This window comes from Hydra vulgaris, chromosome 10 (genome assembly GCF_038396675.1).
Source record: "Hydra vulgaris chromosome 10, alternate assembly HydraT2T_AEP".
Classification (NCBI taxonomy): domain Eukaryota; kingdom Metazoa; phylum Cnidaria; class Hydrozoa; order Anthoathecata; family Hydridae; genus Hydra; species Hydra vulgaris.
In genome coordinates, this window is record NC_088929.1 from 13,372,501 (window position 1) to 13,389,285 (window position 16,785).

General features: G+C 27.7%; 1 protein-coding gene across 2 annotated transcripts in view; it reads left to right on the plus strand.

The window, feature by feature from the left end:
* LOC105845772 (uncharacterized) overlaps window positions 1-16,785 on the plus strand; it is a 104,479-nt gene that overhangs the window by 23,916 nt on the left and 63,778 nt on the right. For both annotated transcript variants that reach the window (XM_065807292.1, XM_065807293.1), the window contains exon 3: window positions 16,668-16,695. In XM_065807292.1, coding sequence (XP_065663364.1) covers window positions 16,668-16,695 — 28 coding nt within the window. The remainder of the gene's footprint in view (window positions 1-16,667; window positions 16,696-16,785) is intronic.

The window sequence follows — 16,785 nt, forward strand, 5'->3', positions numbered from 1 at the left end:
GAGAAATCAATGTGTTTTCAGTCTCAGATTTATCTTTTTTATGCGAAAAAAAACCCGGAGGCTGCAACTTTAATAATGTTACAAATTGTTCTGTTTCAATCATGAAACTATCTTCTAAATCATTTGAGTACTCTTCTACAATTTTTTTCATGTTAACTTGCAATTCCATGGTACTAATAGTTAACAGCTTCAATAGAAATCCAAATAACTTGTTTACGTGATTGTAACTATCACTTCTTATAGTTAATTGTGTCGCAAGTTTGTCAATAATGACAAAAAATGTATTCAATCGAAACTTGTCGGATACGCTTAAAGAATCAACTTTTTTTTCTCCGTTGCTCAATTTTTTAATTACCTTTTTTTTGTTCTTATCCGAATAGTCTTTTTCAAAAACGAGCTAAGTTATTTTGATTCATTCTCAAATCTCGTTAAGTCGTTTCGTAAGTTTTTTACAAAGTCAATTAGTGAAAGTAACATACTGCTTGCTGTATGCAAATCTAATTCAATTTTTTGAAGAAATTTGCTAACTGCATTAAACCTCTTAAGTATGTGATGCCAAAGTACAGCCATGAATGCAAACTCTAGCTTAGTGATCTTATTTAATAAACACAAAGCTTCATGACGAGTATCAGATTTTTCTTCTGTATCCTCAGCTAAATGACATAGCGCTGCATGAATCCCATCAAAATTTTCTACTAAACTTTTTGAAGCATCTGACCTACATGACCATCATGTATCTGAATGGCGCTTGAGTGTAGCATGATTTCCTTTCAATAAATCCCATTTATGTGATGAAGCTACAAAAAATGAATACAAACTCTGGAGAAGGCCAAAATAGTTGATAAAATTGATGCACTCACTGACACTGCACTGCCCTACTAAATTTAAAGAATGTCCAGCACAGGGGATTTAAAAAGCTTATTCACTCCGCTCTTTTAAACGTTCCTGTAATCCAGAATATTTACCAGACATATTGCTTGCAATATCGTATGCCTGTCCCCGACAATTGGTTATATCAATATCATATCTTTCCAGTAGATCTAAAATGTCAGTAATCAAAGATTTACTGTCGTGGCTTTTGATGTGTAGAAAACAAAAAAATCGTTCATACACGTGGCCATTTAGATAATAACGAAATATCACAAAAAGTTGATCCACGTGAGAAATATCAGGAGTCGAATCTACGATAATTCCCCAGTATTTTCCTTTTTTTATTTTGGTAATAATGTGCGTTAAAACCTTTTGAGACATAATATCATTTAGCTCTTCACAAATAGTTTTAGACAAACAATTTACATTACCTTTGCCTTTATTTGTAGAAGTGTCAATGTGTTGCTTTAAAACTGGATCAAATTGAGTCAACATTTCTAACATGCCTAAATAATTTCAGTTATTTGACGATCCTATGACTTCATTACGGCCTCAAAATGCTAAATCTCTTCTGGCTAAAAAACGAATAACCGCTACTACTCTATTTAAGATTGCAGACCAATAATTAAATTCCCTTTTAATTCTTACCATATATTTATTGACATGAGTATTTTGTTTTATGAATTCTATCCACTTCATCATACATTGAATAAGTTCCTTGCTGTTTTGTTATGTTTGCAAGTTGTTGAAAACAACTTGCAAACATAACAAAATGCACATCCAGTGGATTCAGAAAATATTAACCATTTTCGGTCACATTTGTCGCCATTGTTCATCACTTTTTGAAAATATTTAACCGAATAATATCTCTACTGGTTTTTGAACATCCACTTTGAAGATTTGAAATTAGAGTCTTTGTTTTGAAAAAAAGCATATCCCTTGTTTAAATACTTTATACATTCATTTTCCTTTAATAGTAATGCCATAAAGCAGGGTCTTCGCGTATAATGGTATCTAGGAAAAAAAATCAGGCTAAATAATTCTAATAAAAAAATAATAAGTGACTATTTATAGAATAAAAATATTAACTGCCTGAAAAGTAAATTGTTTGTTTAGCAGATGTTAGAGGTGTCATTAAAGATAATAAGAATTGGAGTACCTGAGTCAAACTCATTATTATGCGTTGTAGATTCAACACTTTTTATTTTCTTGAATTTCATTTGAAGGACCTTTGCAGGGTACCTCATTTTCCGTGTTATTGTTTTCATCTTTTCTTTCATTGTTTTTATTATTATCTACAGTTTGTGGAAATCGCATATTAGTTTGGTTTGATGAAAAAAAATTTGTCATTTTTGGAAGTTTAGCTACCATTTCCTCTCTCTCTTTCTTCAATCTTCTTTCAGAAGCTCCACTTTCATATTTTCTTAGCATTTTAATTATAACTGTATAAGCTGAAAAGTGTTAAACTGCTCTTTTTTTCTCTTTTACGAATTTAGCGCTTCAGCTATTAAATGCATTCACACAAGAACTCTTTTGTGCGGAAGTACAAAAGAATTATAGAATTGCAATTGTTAATGCATTTTCGATAACAATATAATTATTCAAGTTATTAATAATTTTCCGAAGGGAATTGTTTTTGTAGCAATTTGTAAAAATGTTACATTCAATTATTGCTATAAGGCGCTGCTACCAATCTTGTAGTTTTTTTTTTTTGTAGAAGTAGTTGCGCTCCTTCGTTGTCAAAGACCGGAAAAAATATATATGCAGCGTTTTTGTTGACAGTTATTTTATTTTTGTGCTTTTGTTTTCAGACAATTTAGTAAATTTAACTTTTGCTCTTTTAAGTTTATAAAAGATACAATTTTCAGAGTTCATGAAAATTTTTTACTTTGAGTTTGGGCCCCTAAAATTGTGAGGCCCGGGGCTATAGCCCCCCCCTAGCTCCCCTTGATCCCACACTGTATATATATATAATATATCTATATATCTATATTCATATATATATATACATATATTATGTATATATATATATATAATATATATCTATATATCTATTCATATATATATCTATATATCTATTCATATATATATCTATATATCTATTCATATATATATATATATATATATATATATATATATATATATATATATATATATATATATATATATATATATATATATATATATATATATATATATATATATATATATATATATATATATATATATATATAGAACCCTTAGATGTTGTCCGAAAGTTTTTTCCATATTTTGTTGACAAAAGTAAAAATTAAAAAGCAAGACCGGAGTTTTTTTTTTTAATAATGATAGACTGTCTGCCCCAACAAACCCTCAGTCAATGTAGCAGCACTCCCTTGCGGGTCAGGCTATTTGTCAGTCGATGTAGCAGCACTCCCTAGCGAGTCAGGCTATTTGTCAGTCGATGTAGCAGCACTCCCTTGTGAGTCAGGCTATTTGTCAGTCGATGTAGCAGCACTCCCTTGCGAGTCAGGCTATAAGATAGTCGATGTAGCAACACTCCGCGCATGATTTACAGTAAAAAAAATAAAAATAAAAACATTCTATTAAAAAAAACAAAAATAAAAACATTTTATTAAAAAAAATAAAAATAAAAACATTGTTTATATTGTTAAAAACATTCAGAATGTTTTAAAAACATTCAGAATGTTTTTAAAAACATTCTGGTCAATTAAATTTGCGTTTTTGTGGTTTTTTTATATAACAATTAATTTGTAATTAAATTAATGGTTTTGACTTTCGTCCAACACGAAAATGTTGGACGAAAGTCAAAAGTAATTAAAAGTGACGTAATTAAAATGTGTTTAGCGTAGTAATTAAAATGTGTTAGTGTTTAGCTTAGTAATTAAAATGTGTTAGCGTAAGAATCACTTTTTTCCTTCCGCTCTTCCCATAGCCAACAAACTATAGATCTCTCTCTCTCTCTCTCTCTCTCTCTCTCTCTCTCTCTCTCTCTCTCTCTCTATATATATATATATATATATATATATATATATATATATATATATATATATATATATATATATATATATATATATATATATATATATATATATATATATATATCACTTTATATATATCTCTATCAATATCTCTATATATATATATATCTAATAGATATATATATATCTAAATATATATATATCTAAAAATATATATATCTAAATATATATATCAATATATATATCTATCTATATATATATCTATATCTATCTATCTATCTATCTATCTATCTGTCTATCTATCTATCTATCTATCTATCTATCTATCTATCTATCTATCTATATATATATATATATATATATATATATATATATATATATATATATATATATATATATATATATATATATATATATATATATATATATATATATATATATATATATATATATATATATATATATATATATATATATATATATATATATATATATATATATATATATATACAACCAGTAGATGTTGTCTGGATGTTTTTTCCATATTTTGTGACAAAAAGTAAAAATTAAAATGCAAGACCGGAATTTTTTTTTTTTATTAATTGAGAGACTGCCTGCCCCAACCAAACCCTCAGTCGATGTAGCAACACTCCCTTGAGGGTCAGGCTAAAAGATAGAATATGTAGCAGCACTCCCTTGCGAGTCAGGCTATTTGTCAGTCGATGTAGCAGCACTCCCTTGGTTTTTTTAAAAAAGGATTTATTTGTAATTAAATTAATATATATATATATATATTATATATATATATATATATATATATATATATATATATATATATAAACATATATATATATATAGATCTATAGTTTGTTGGCTTTGGGAAGAGCGGAAGGAAAAAAGTGATTCTTACGCCAACATATACGTCACTTTTAATTACTTTTAACTTTCGTCCAACATTTCCGTGTTGGACGAAAGTAAAAACCATTAATTTAATTACAAATTAATCGTTTTTTAAAAAAACCACAAAAACGCAAATTTAATTGACCAGAATGTTTTAAAAACATTGTGAATGTTTTTAACAATATAAACAATGTTTTTTTTTTATTTTTTTTAATAAAATGTTTTTATTTTTATTTTTTTTAATAAAATGTTTTTATTTTTATTTTTTTTACTGTAAATCATGCGCGGAGTGTTGCTACATCGACTATCTTATAGCCTGACTCGCAAGGGAGTGCTGCTACATCGACTGACAAATAGCCTGACTCGCAAGGGAGTGCTGCTGCATCGACTGACAAATAGCCTGACTCGCAAGGGAGTGCTGCTTTATCGACTGACAAATAGCCTGACCCGCAAGGGAGTGCTGCTACATCGACTAAGGGTTTGGTTGGGGCAGGCAGTCTATCATTATTAAAAAAAAAAAAATTCTGGTCTTGCATTTTATTTTTTACTTTTTGTCAACAAAATATCGAAAAAACTTTCGGACAACATCTAAGGGTTGTATATATATATATATATATATATATATTTATATATATATATGTTTATATATATATATATATATATATATATATATATATATATATATATATATTAGGGTGGAACGATTTTGAAAATTTTTGAAAATTGATTTGCCTGAGCAGCAAATCAATATCTTTTGTTGAAAAAAGAACCTTACTCTTTTTTTTTTAGTTTAGACGAGTTCTTGAGTTTCCTCTTTGGATTCTAAATTTTTGATGGGTCCTAATATTGTTTAAATTTTTTCTTTCTAAACTATATCAACTTGATACTTAAAAGAAGCAAAATAATATGCTGATTTTGAAAATAATATTTGTTTTTATTAAAAAATTAAGATTAAAAAAGTAGAGTTGTTTTTTTCATTAAAAACCCCTGTCCTCAACAAAACGGGTGTTTTAAGGTATATTTTTGCAAGTATTTTTTTCACTAAAAAATTTTTTTAATAAAATTATTATTTATGAAACAAGCATTTTTTTCTGCTTTTTTTGAGTCCAAGGTTGATATGGTTTAGAAATAAAAAAATTCAAAAATATTAGGACCTGTCAAGAATTTAAATTCCAAAGCGGACCCTCAAGATCTCATCAAAATCAAAAAATATTTTTTTACTTTTATCTTATAATTAATAGACATTGATTCGTGTCTCAGTAATATTGGTTTTTAAACTCTTTTTTTTTTGCTATGAAAATCGCTCCACCCTAATATTTATATTTAAATACATATATATCTAAATATATATATCTGTATCTATCTATCTATCTATCTATCTATCTATCTATCTATCTATCTATCTATCTATCTATCTATATATATATATATATATATATATATATATATATATATATATATATATATATATATATATATATATATATATATATATATATATATATGTATATATATATATATATATTTATATATATATATCCCAATAATATATATATGTATATATATATACATATATATACATATATATATATATATATGTATGTATATATATATATAATATATAATATATATATAAATATATATATATATATATATATATATTCATAGATATATATATATATATATAAAAATATATATATATATATATATATATATATATATATATATATATATATATATATCTATATTCATATATATATATCCGAATTATATATATATATATATATATATATATGTATATATATATATATATATATATATATATCTATATATATATATTCATATATTTATATATATGTATATATATTCATATATATATATTTATTCCAATAATATATATATATATATATATATATATATATATAAATATATATATATATATATATATATTTATATATATATATATATATTTAATTTATATATCTATATATAATTTATATATTTATATATCTATATTCATATATATATATCTATATTCATATATATATATCTATATTCATATATATATATATCTATATTCATATATATATATATATATATATATATATATATATATCCCAATAATATGTATATGTATATATATACATATATATATATATATATATATATATATATACATATATATATATATACATATATATATATATATACATATATATATATATATATATATATATATATATATACATATATACATATATATATATATATATATATATATATATATATATATATATATATATATATATATATATATATATATATATATATATATATATATATATATATATATATATATGGGCAATTTCGCGAGAGTGGCGGTTGTAACATTTGACACTCTTTAAGTAATTATAAACAAATTGAAAACAAAAATGACAAAAATTGAAACTTTCCAGAAATGTGAAATACTGTCACATAATTTAGTATGTAAAAGTTACAGCATTAAAGTCTTCAAATTTTTTCAAAAATTAAGTAGCGTGATGGTCGTATTGACTTTAAACAGCATGGTAAAAAAAAAATCATTTGGTATGGTAAAAAAAAAATCATTTGTGTGTATTAAGCACATAATAATCTTATTATATGCTGATTTTCATAGTTTTACTTAAAGTTTTCAAGCATTTATATCAGAGATGTAGCCGGGTGGGTGAGTCGCCCCAGGCATCACTCGGGAGTGGGGAGGCGCCAAAAAGGTAAAAAAAAAAAAAAAATGAGTTCATAACTCAGTTCCAGAGCCAACAACTGCTCAGTGACTAACAGTAACACAGCTGAATTAAAGAGCAAGTTCAAGAACAAGAGCCAGTCAGCCAGAACCTGAACCACCAATAACAAGCAACCCCAAGAAAATTTGAAATAATCCCAATCCTCAGATCTTCTAAATTTACTGACGTCTTTGAAAGTGGCCATGTTTAATTTTTACTTTTTATTTTTTCAAAATGTAAATAAATTGTTGTTAAACGGTTTTGTTCATTTCATTTTTAACGGGAAAAAAACTGAACGGGAAAAAAACATTCTGAATTGCAATGGTTTTTCATGTGACGTTATTCTGTTTGTATTTTTAGAGTGGTCAAACACTGTTTTTTTAAAATTTAAATAGCTACAAATTAATCAAAAAGGAAAGAACATTGTTTTTAAAAAGGTGTAACAAATTTTAAAACCTTAATTTTTATTTATATTTAAGCTGTATTTAATAAAATGACCGTAAAGGCATTTTTTCTGAAAGTTCGAACTATTAAGAGAAAAAAGCTTTTGGTTTAAATTTCAAACGTTCGAACTCAAACACGTTCAAGCTAGCATTACATACATACGTATTATTAAAACAAACTCAACCTAAAATTATGGCGAGAATAATGAGTTTTTAATACAAATGTTTCAATATAAATCAATATGAAATCTAAATATTTCAGCTAAACTAAAATTATCAATGCGAAAGGTAAGTGTTAATATCATACTAAAACTGAGTTATACAGTTGTGAGAGTTTACATATTTTAAAATGACAAAATTACAACACTTAAATCATTGTACAGCATTATCATTCACATACAAACATTAAACGTGACTAAAAGATTAAAGGCGGAATTCTTGGAGTCGAACGCATCTTCTATACATAGAATATATGTATTGTTTAAAGCAGTTAAGACTGTTAATGTAAAGATAAATGTAAACAATTTCGACTCCGAGAATTCAACCTTTAATTTACAACAGCTTTAAAATCTACAAATTAATTTAAAAACTGCAAATTTTATAATATTTAAGTAGAGAAACTAATCCTAATCATCACAATGTTATTTTTTGAATTCAGGCATGCCAAAACACAAACTAAGTGGGGCTCAGCGTCAAAAAAAAATAGAAAAATGATGAGAAAAAGGCATTAAAGTCCAAAGAATTAATGAGCAAGTTTCTATATTCAAAGAAAGCAAAAACAGGTGATGCAGAAAGTGAATCAAAATCTGAAGATGACAGCAGAGATTAAAGCAATTATCGATTGTTTGCCGAGAATGAAGAAGACTCAATGGACCAAGGAGGTAATGATACCCGGGATCCGGATCCTAATAATTACAGTCATGGTAAAAATGAGGAAATGGTTGAAGATCTTCCTATTCCTGCTGTATTGTCATTTCTTGATGTTGATTTTTTAAAGTTTGGCCAAATAACACAGCAACCTATCATGTCGCAAAGTCTTAGAACTGAGATCATAGCTCAGGGATCTGATTTATTTCAAAACAAGAATGGACCTTTTGTTGCAAACTCAGGAGGACATTCAATGAACTTGACGTGGTTCAAACATGACTTGCTAATGGTGATGAAGTGGGTCATTCGTGGTTGTTATATTCACCAGTTAACGAAGCAGCTTATTGTTTCTGTTGTTTACTATTTCCAACTTCCAGCTCAAATTCACAATCTTCCTTTAAATCAGCTGGTGGATTCACTAACTGGAGACACACAAAACAATTAAAAGATTACGAGAACAGTCCCTGTCACCGCAAATCATTTACTATATGGAAAGAAGCTAAATGAAGAATAATTTATGGAAAAGGAATAGATTCAGAACTCGAAGCCCAAATTGAATCTAAAAAGTAACACTGGCAAAATATCTTAAAAAGAATTCTTTCTTGTATTAAAGTTCTTGCTTCTCAGAACATGGCTTTAAGTGGTCATAGAGAAAAACTTAGTATTGTTGATGAAGAAGCCAATATTGGAAACTTTATTGCCCTTTTGACACTCCTTGCTGAGTATGATATTCTCACTGCAAACCATCTACAGCATGCTAAAGAAAATCCAGGGTACGTCTCTTATCTGTCTCTAGACATTCAAAATGATTTCATCAACCTACTTGCCTGTACTGTTAGAGATAAGCTCCTCACCAGTATCAAAAGAAGTAAGTATTTTTGCATCTTACTTGATTCGACTCCTGATCTGGGACATTGAGAGCAGTTATCCGAAGTAATAAAATTTGTGGACATTGATTTTGTTACCAAGAATGTTGTGATCAGAGACTCATTTCTTGGATACATTAAAATCCATGCCAAAGATGCAGCAACTCTTGAAACTGTTACTACTGAGAAACTTGAATTGGACAACCTACCACTGGCAGATTGTAGATCCCAATGTCACAACAACGCTGCTGTGATGACAGGACATATCTCTGGGCTTCAACAACGAATATGTGACCGAAATCCTTGAGCATTGTTTGTGAATTGTGTTAACCATAGTTTAAACTTGGTTGGAGTTCATGCTGCTAAAGTAGATCCTATAGTCATAACATTTTTTGGAACAGTTGAAAGCATTTGGTTTTTTTATTGTTTGACTCTGCGATGGGAGCAATTGAAAAATGCTGTTAAGATCACTGTTAAACGAGAAGCAGAAACCAGATGGAGTGCAAAAGCAGAAGCTGTAAAAGCAGTTTCTGAAGGAGTCACTGGTTTGGTTGAACTTTTTGAAAGTCTTTCAGATGACATAAGCCAGACAATGGACACAAGAAATGAAGCTGGAACTTTACTTTAAAATATTCTGAAATTTAATTTCATTGTTTTACTTCATTTCTGGTACAAAATTCTTGAGAAAGTAGACCGCGTTCAAAAACGACTACAAGATCCCACAATGAACTTAAAAGATGCAGCATCTGATATGGAAATGTTGGAATATTATCTCAAAGAACTTTGTGATCATTTGGACCAAAATGCTATTGAGTATAGCAAGGGCAGATGTATGGAATGGGGAATTGAAATTGAGAGGAGAGTCAGGCGGCAGCAAATAATACCAGGTTAAAGGGCTGGAGATAGTGGCCTCTCTGCTGAAAATGAAGTTAGTAGAGTTTTAAATATTATATTGGATCGTTTCCAACAAGTACTAACAACTCGCTTTAGATGATTAAATGATCTCAATGAAAAATTTGGATTCTTGCTTAATGTGAGAATATTGCTAAAAAGAGATGGTGATGAAAATCAAGAAAGTTTGCAGCAACATTGTTTGGATCTGGGAAACTTTTACAGTACAAATATCAGTGGAGCAGAATTATTTACTGAAGTCGCAAACTGTCAGATGCTGCTTATATCACGTGGGGGCCCAATACCAACAACTCTACCGGATTTACTTTCATTTATTTTATCATGACGTTTTTCCAAACTTATGCGTTGCATTACAAATCTTGCTCACAATTGCAGTGTTAATAGCCAATTGCAAACGTTCCTTCAGCAAGTTGAAGCTTATTCTTTAATATCTACAAGCTTTAATGGGGCAACAACGCTTGTTGATTATCAATCCTTAGTGTCGAAAGAGAAACTCTAGAATCAACAGACTTTGACAACATAATAAACTAATTTGCTGCAGTTAAAGCTAGAAAGATCAAATTATAATTTATAAATAGTTATTGATTATTGGATCTGATTGACCATCTGTCACTTTCAATGACTAATTCACATAAACCCTAATGTATACGTAATTGGAAACATGAGTTAAATTGAGTTTGCATTATGATTAGCATTTGCATTTTTTTAATTAAAGTTGTCATATACTTGAAAACATAAAGTGTTTTTTTTTAGTTCGCATGTCTGCTTCAGGGGGGTGCCAATTTCAGCATTGTCCTGGGTGCCAGAAACTCTAGCTACGCCACTGATTATATATATATAATCAGTATACGCTACTGGATATATGTGTATATATATATGTATATGTGTATATATATATATATATATATATATATATATATATATATATATATATATTAGTTATGTATATGTATATATAAATATATATTTACATATATATATATATATGTGTATATATGTATATATATATATATATATATATATATATTAGTTATATATATATGTATATACATATATATTAGTTATATGTATATGTGTATATATATATATATATATATATATATATATATATATATATGTATATACATATATATTAGTTATATGTATATGTGTATATATATATATATATATATATATATATATATATATATATATATATATATATATATATATATATTATATATACAAAAATATTCAAGCTTTTTTTTATTTCTAATGTTTCTAACATACTGGTTTCATTGTTAAAAACATATTCCTATTTAAATATTATGGATATATGTTTAGTTAATATGCTTTATCAAATTTTTACTTTTATTGATAATCTATATTATAAAAAATTATTCATAGCAATTGTAAACATGAAAGTTATTATTTACAATATGAAATGTTTTTATGTTATATTTTTCTTTCTTTTTGTCTTTCATTCTTTACGTAGTAAATTTTTTCTCTCGCTTTGTTGTAATATTTCTTTCCTATTTGAATCGATTTGTTTTAACATTTTAAATATTTTCAAGATTTTCAACTTGAATGTAACTTAAGTGTTGGTTCTTGGATTGTTCTATTGTCAATTCATGATTGTTGATGACCTTACTTGATGTGTTTAAACTTTTTTCTTAGCTTTATTCTTTGATTAGCTTTTTTTTTTGTGTTATATTATATATTAAATTTTGCATTGATGACAACAAATCTTAATGTAAAAAAAAAATAATTAAAATGATGTTAAGGTTATAACTCATTGTAAGCATTTTATCATTTTTTCTTCTTATTCTTGCATTTATCTAAAATTAATACCTAAATAAACAAATGAAGTATAAGAAAAGAAATCTTTTTATATTTGATTGTGCTATTATTTTATGAAATAAAATATTTTGTCGTTATATGGTATGCAGAATTTTAAGGGTAAAGTTATGCAAAATTATGGAATTTTTAAAACAAAATAAATAAAGCAGTTAATAAAAATTGTATTAGCAGTAGTCTTTTTAGTAATGTTTTGTTTACTAGCAATTCGCTTAAGTTTAAACCTCGTATGAGTAAAAATTTGGAGATGAATTTGCATGTGTTTACTTTAAGTCTAAGGTTGGATTCTTACAGTGGCTAGTATGTGGCTTTTTGTGGCTAGTAACTGAAGGTTTTGATGCATTTACAGTGTATATAAATTTTTAATGCATTTTCTCATAGATATAGAAAGATTTAATGAGACTTTTTTTTATTATTAAATTCACCTCCCCAAAGTTCCAGAGGGAGACTACACTGAAAGAGGTCACATGTTTTATTTCTTTTAATTTTTTTTGTATTTTATCTGCAATTCTCTCCTTACCCTAATATTTATAGCACAAACCTTATTAAACAAAACCAATGTGCGGAGAAACAAACTGAGCATGGTGGAAGCATAGGAGTATTTGAACCTCAAACCTCTAATTATGTGCTGAGTGCTCTACCGCTAGTCTACTATCAAAGTTAAAATATTTATGTACACATTTACAAGCATTTTTAAGTTATTAACTCTAAGAAAATATATATTGGAAAAATATTTGGAAAAGTTCTTTTAATCTTTCTATTGGCTTTATATTTTTTTAAATATATGTTAAGAGGAACTTTCTTAAATTGTATATTCATAAAATAAACAATAAATAGCAGTGGACATTAACACAACCACTATTAAATGACTGGTATATATTCGTTAAAGTTTGGAAGTTTACTGAAAGGTGAAGTTGACTTCGGCTTTGGTGCCAAAGTTGAAATAGAAATTTGGCCTTTAGTTAAATTTGGTAAGAATTACAAAATTTAATTTAACTTTCAGTTAAATTCGAAAGCTATAAACTTTTTTTCAATTTATAAAGAATAATAAATATATTATAGTTATAAAATAATTATAAAATACATTACATCTTTTATGTATATTAACCTGTTTCTCCGTGCAACGACCTTGTGCGTAAAAGTTGAAAAGTATTTTGGAGTTAAAGAGTTGAGAGAGAGTTGTGACCAATATAAGAAGTAGCTTTTTATAAAAAGAAAATTAGAAATAGGTTTTTCTTACTGAGTCAATATTCGAAAAGTCTTTCATAAGCACAAAGTCTATTCATCACTTATTAAATCTTATTTATCGCTTTCATAAAATCCTATAAGTTGAAAAACAGTGAATATTTAACCTAATATTCTTAACAATCTTTTTCTTTTAAAAATTGGCATTCAAAATATTTTAATGAACGTTGTTAATGTTCTTTTGTTCATGTTCGTTAATGATTTTACATTAAGAGTTGTAAAGATTCCATAACTTAAATTCTCATTATTACTGAATTTTTAGATTTTTTATTTTTTAACGTAATTTTTAAATATTTTTTAAAAGTAATTAATAGCAGAATTACCTTGCTTCACTTGTTCTTTGTCATATTTTAAATTATGGTTAATTACAAGCTAAAAATAATAAGTTTAGTTAATAAAATATTATACAGCAATCATAGCGCAGTGATTAGAGCGCTTGCTTTAGAAGCAAGAGACCTAGGATTCCAAGCAAGCTCTGGTCCATGATAGTATATGTAGAAAAGAGAAAGAGCAGATAGAGCAGGTCCAACTATGTTTACAATACATTTTCGAACCTTGTCTAGAAGAGAAAGAGCATTATTTGAAGAACCAGGCCAAATATGACAACAGTGTTCTATACAGAGACGAATAAGAGTTTTGTAGAGGTAGAGAATGGAATCAGTAGTAAGAAAATGGCAAGCACAATAAATAGAAGCAACCTTAGCGGATGCTAATTTAGCTTTCGATTGTATATATGATTTCTATGAAAGGTCAGTAGTAAACAATAATCCAAGAAGATGTAAGTAAGAGCACTCAGTGAGAGGGATTGCAATTCATAAATATAGGAATGTCAACAGTATTACGGTAATTGTTTTCAGTAAATATCTGAGTTTTGTTGGAGTTAAAATGTGCAAACCTCTGCAAGCCCCAATTTATTACAGAAGTGAGACCAGATTCAAGATCGGCCTGTTTTAAGCAATAGAACCACTTTAGTTGTAATGTTGTTGGTAAGATCATTAATGTAGATAAGAAACAAAACAGGAATTAGGATAGAACCTGAGGTATTCCAGAAGTTACTAGAAATGAAGAAGAGTGCTGGCCTTTGAGGATGACTTTAATAAAGCGGTTTGAAAGAAACGATTTAATAATCTCAAAAACATTTCCAGATACACCATATGAAACAATCTTATGGAGAAGACCAGCATCCCAAACTTTGTTGAAAGCTTTAGATATGTCAAGAGCAATAGCTATAGCTTTTCCACCTCCATCTAATGCACAATTAAGTCAGCCGTAGAGCAAGAGGATTGAAAACCGTATTGATTGTCTGACAGTAAGTTATTTAACTCAAGATACGATCTGAGAAATTTGTTGATCAAAGACTCTAAGACCTTGCTAATAACAGAAAGAAGACTGATTGGATGAAAATTAGAGGGGTTAGAATGTTCACCAGAATTTTTGAAAATTGGAATAACAGATGTCATTTTTAAGCAAGCAGGAAAACAAGACTCAGTCAAGCATTTACTAAATAGTTTAGAGAGAATTGAAGAGAGTTCTGGAGAACAACTTTGTAAGATTGTAGAAGAGTTTAATTGAGATACAACTTTAGCAACTGAAGCTGGAGTGGTTTGAATGTCTAACAATGGGTTAACCTGTTTAATTAGAATAGTAGGAAGAGATTGACCATTAGATTCAAGAGTCGAATTGGAAGAAAAGTTCTTTGCAAGTAAATCTGCCTTATCCTTAGGAGAGGTAATAAAGTCAGTCCCATAAATGGGAGATGGAATGTTAAACCTACCCTTGTTATTGACGCTGTTAAAGATTTTTGGAATGTCTCTAGAGCCTAACTTTTGAGATAAGATACAAGATTTAGTGAACTGGGAATAATATAGCTTAGCATCAGATAGCACATTTTTACATCGATTTCTTGCAAAAATAATTCGCTGTTTGTCCTCAAGAGAGTTATCCTTCTGAAAAGATAAAAAAAATGATTACGATTAGATATAGCAGCTAAACAATAATGTGAAAATCAGGGAGTAGAATGAGGCTTGACTTGAAACTAACAAGAAAGAACAAAAGCATTCATTCCTGCCTGAATCTACGAGGTTATGTAGGAGGTGCATTTATCAGCTAAGAGAGAAAAAATATCAACCCAAAGATTGTCATGAAGAAAATCTCGAAGAGAATCCCAGTCAGCTTTATGGTAGTAATAAGTAATGCGATGATAGGGTGAGTACAAAAAGGAAGTACAAGATGAAAAATTTAAAGAGATCATTGCATGATCAAAACCACCTAAGGGAGAAAAAGGAGAAACTGAACACACGCTAGGATCAGAGACAAGATATAAATGAAAGAGTGAAGATAAATGATTAGGGTTGTTAGGAAAACGAGTCACAAAGTTAACTATCTTTGTAAGAGATTGAGAAATGCAGAAGTTATAGGCTTTAGTGCCAGCAGGATCAGTGGTATTAGAGCCAAGCTATTTAGCTATTTAGATGAGCATTAAAGTCACCAACAATGATATAATAGTATTGGCAGAGAGGTGAAGAGAGAGGGCATGGTCAATACGATTAGAAATTACATCTAAAAGAGTGCATTTTTAGGAAGAAGGAGAACAATAAAGAACAAAGAGGAAGGTGATAAAGTAAAGAGGTGCTAAGTGGAAGCACATAAAAAATGGTCAAAAGATTTGAACCTGATTTGGCGACTGAATAGTAACATTGTTAACTCTCTCTCTCCTCCAACCTTCTTTTTTTAATTCTATCATTTTGACAATAATTGTTTTGATTGCTGGTATCTATTCTACTACGGTTATGTATTATACTTGGAATATTTTTATAATAATGACCAAAATTGTTGATAGTTTTTGAAAATTTTGAATATTGTGAAACCTTAGTAGCTCTGAAGATGCACTGAAATATTTTTATTTATGTAATAATAATGTTTTAATTGTTTTTTAAATAATTTAAGTACTTCAATCTTTTTTACTTATTCATTTTGTTTCATGTTTAGACATTTAATGTGACTGAAGTAAATGTAGGTTTGTAATTATTTTTGTTTTTACATATTTCTATTTTTACTTATATATCTCATGATATATATATATATATATATATATATATATATATAT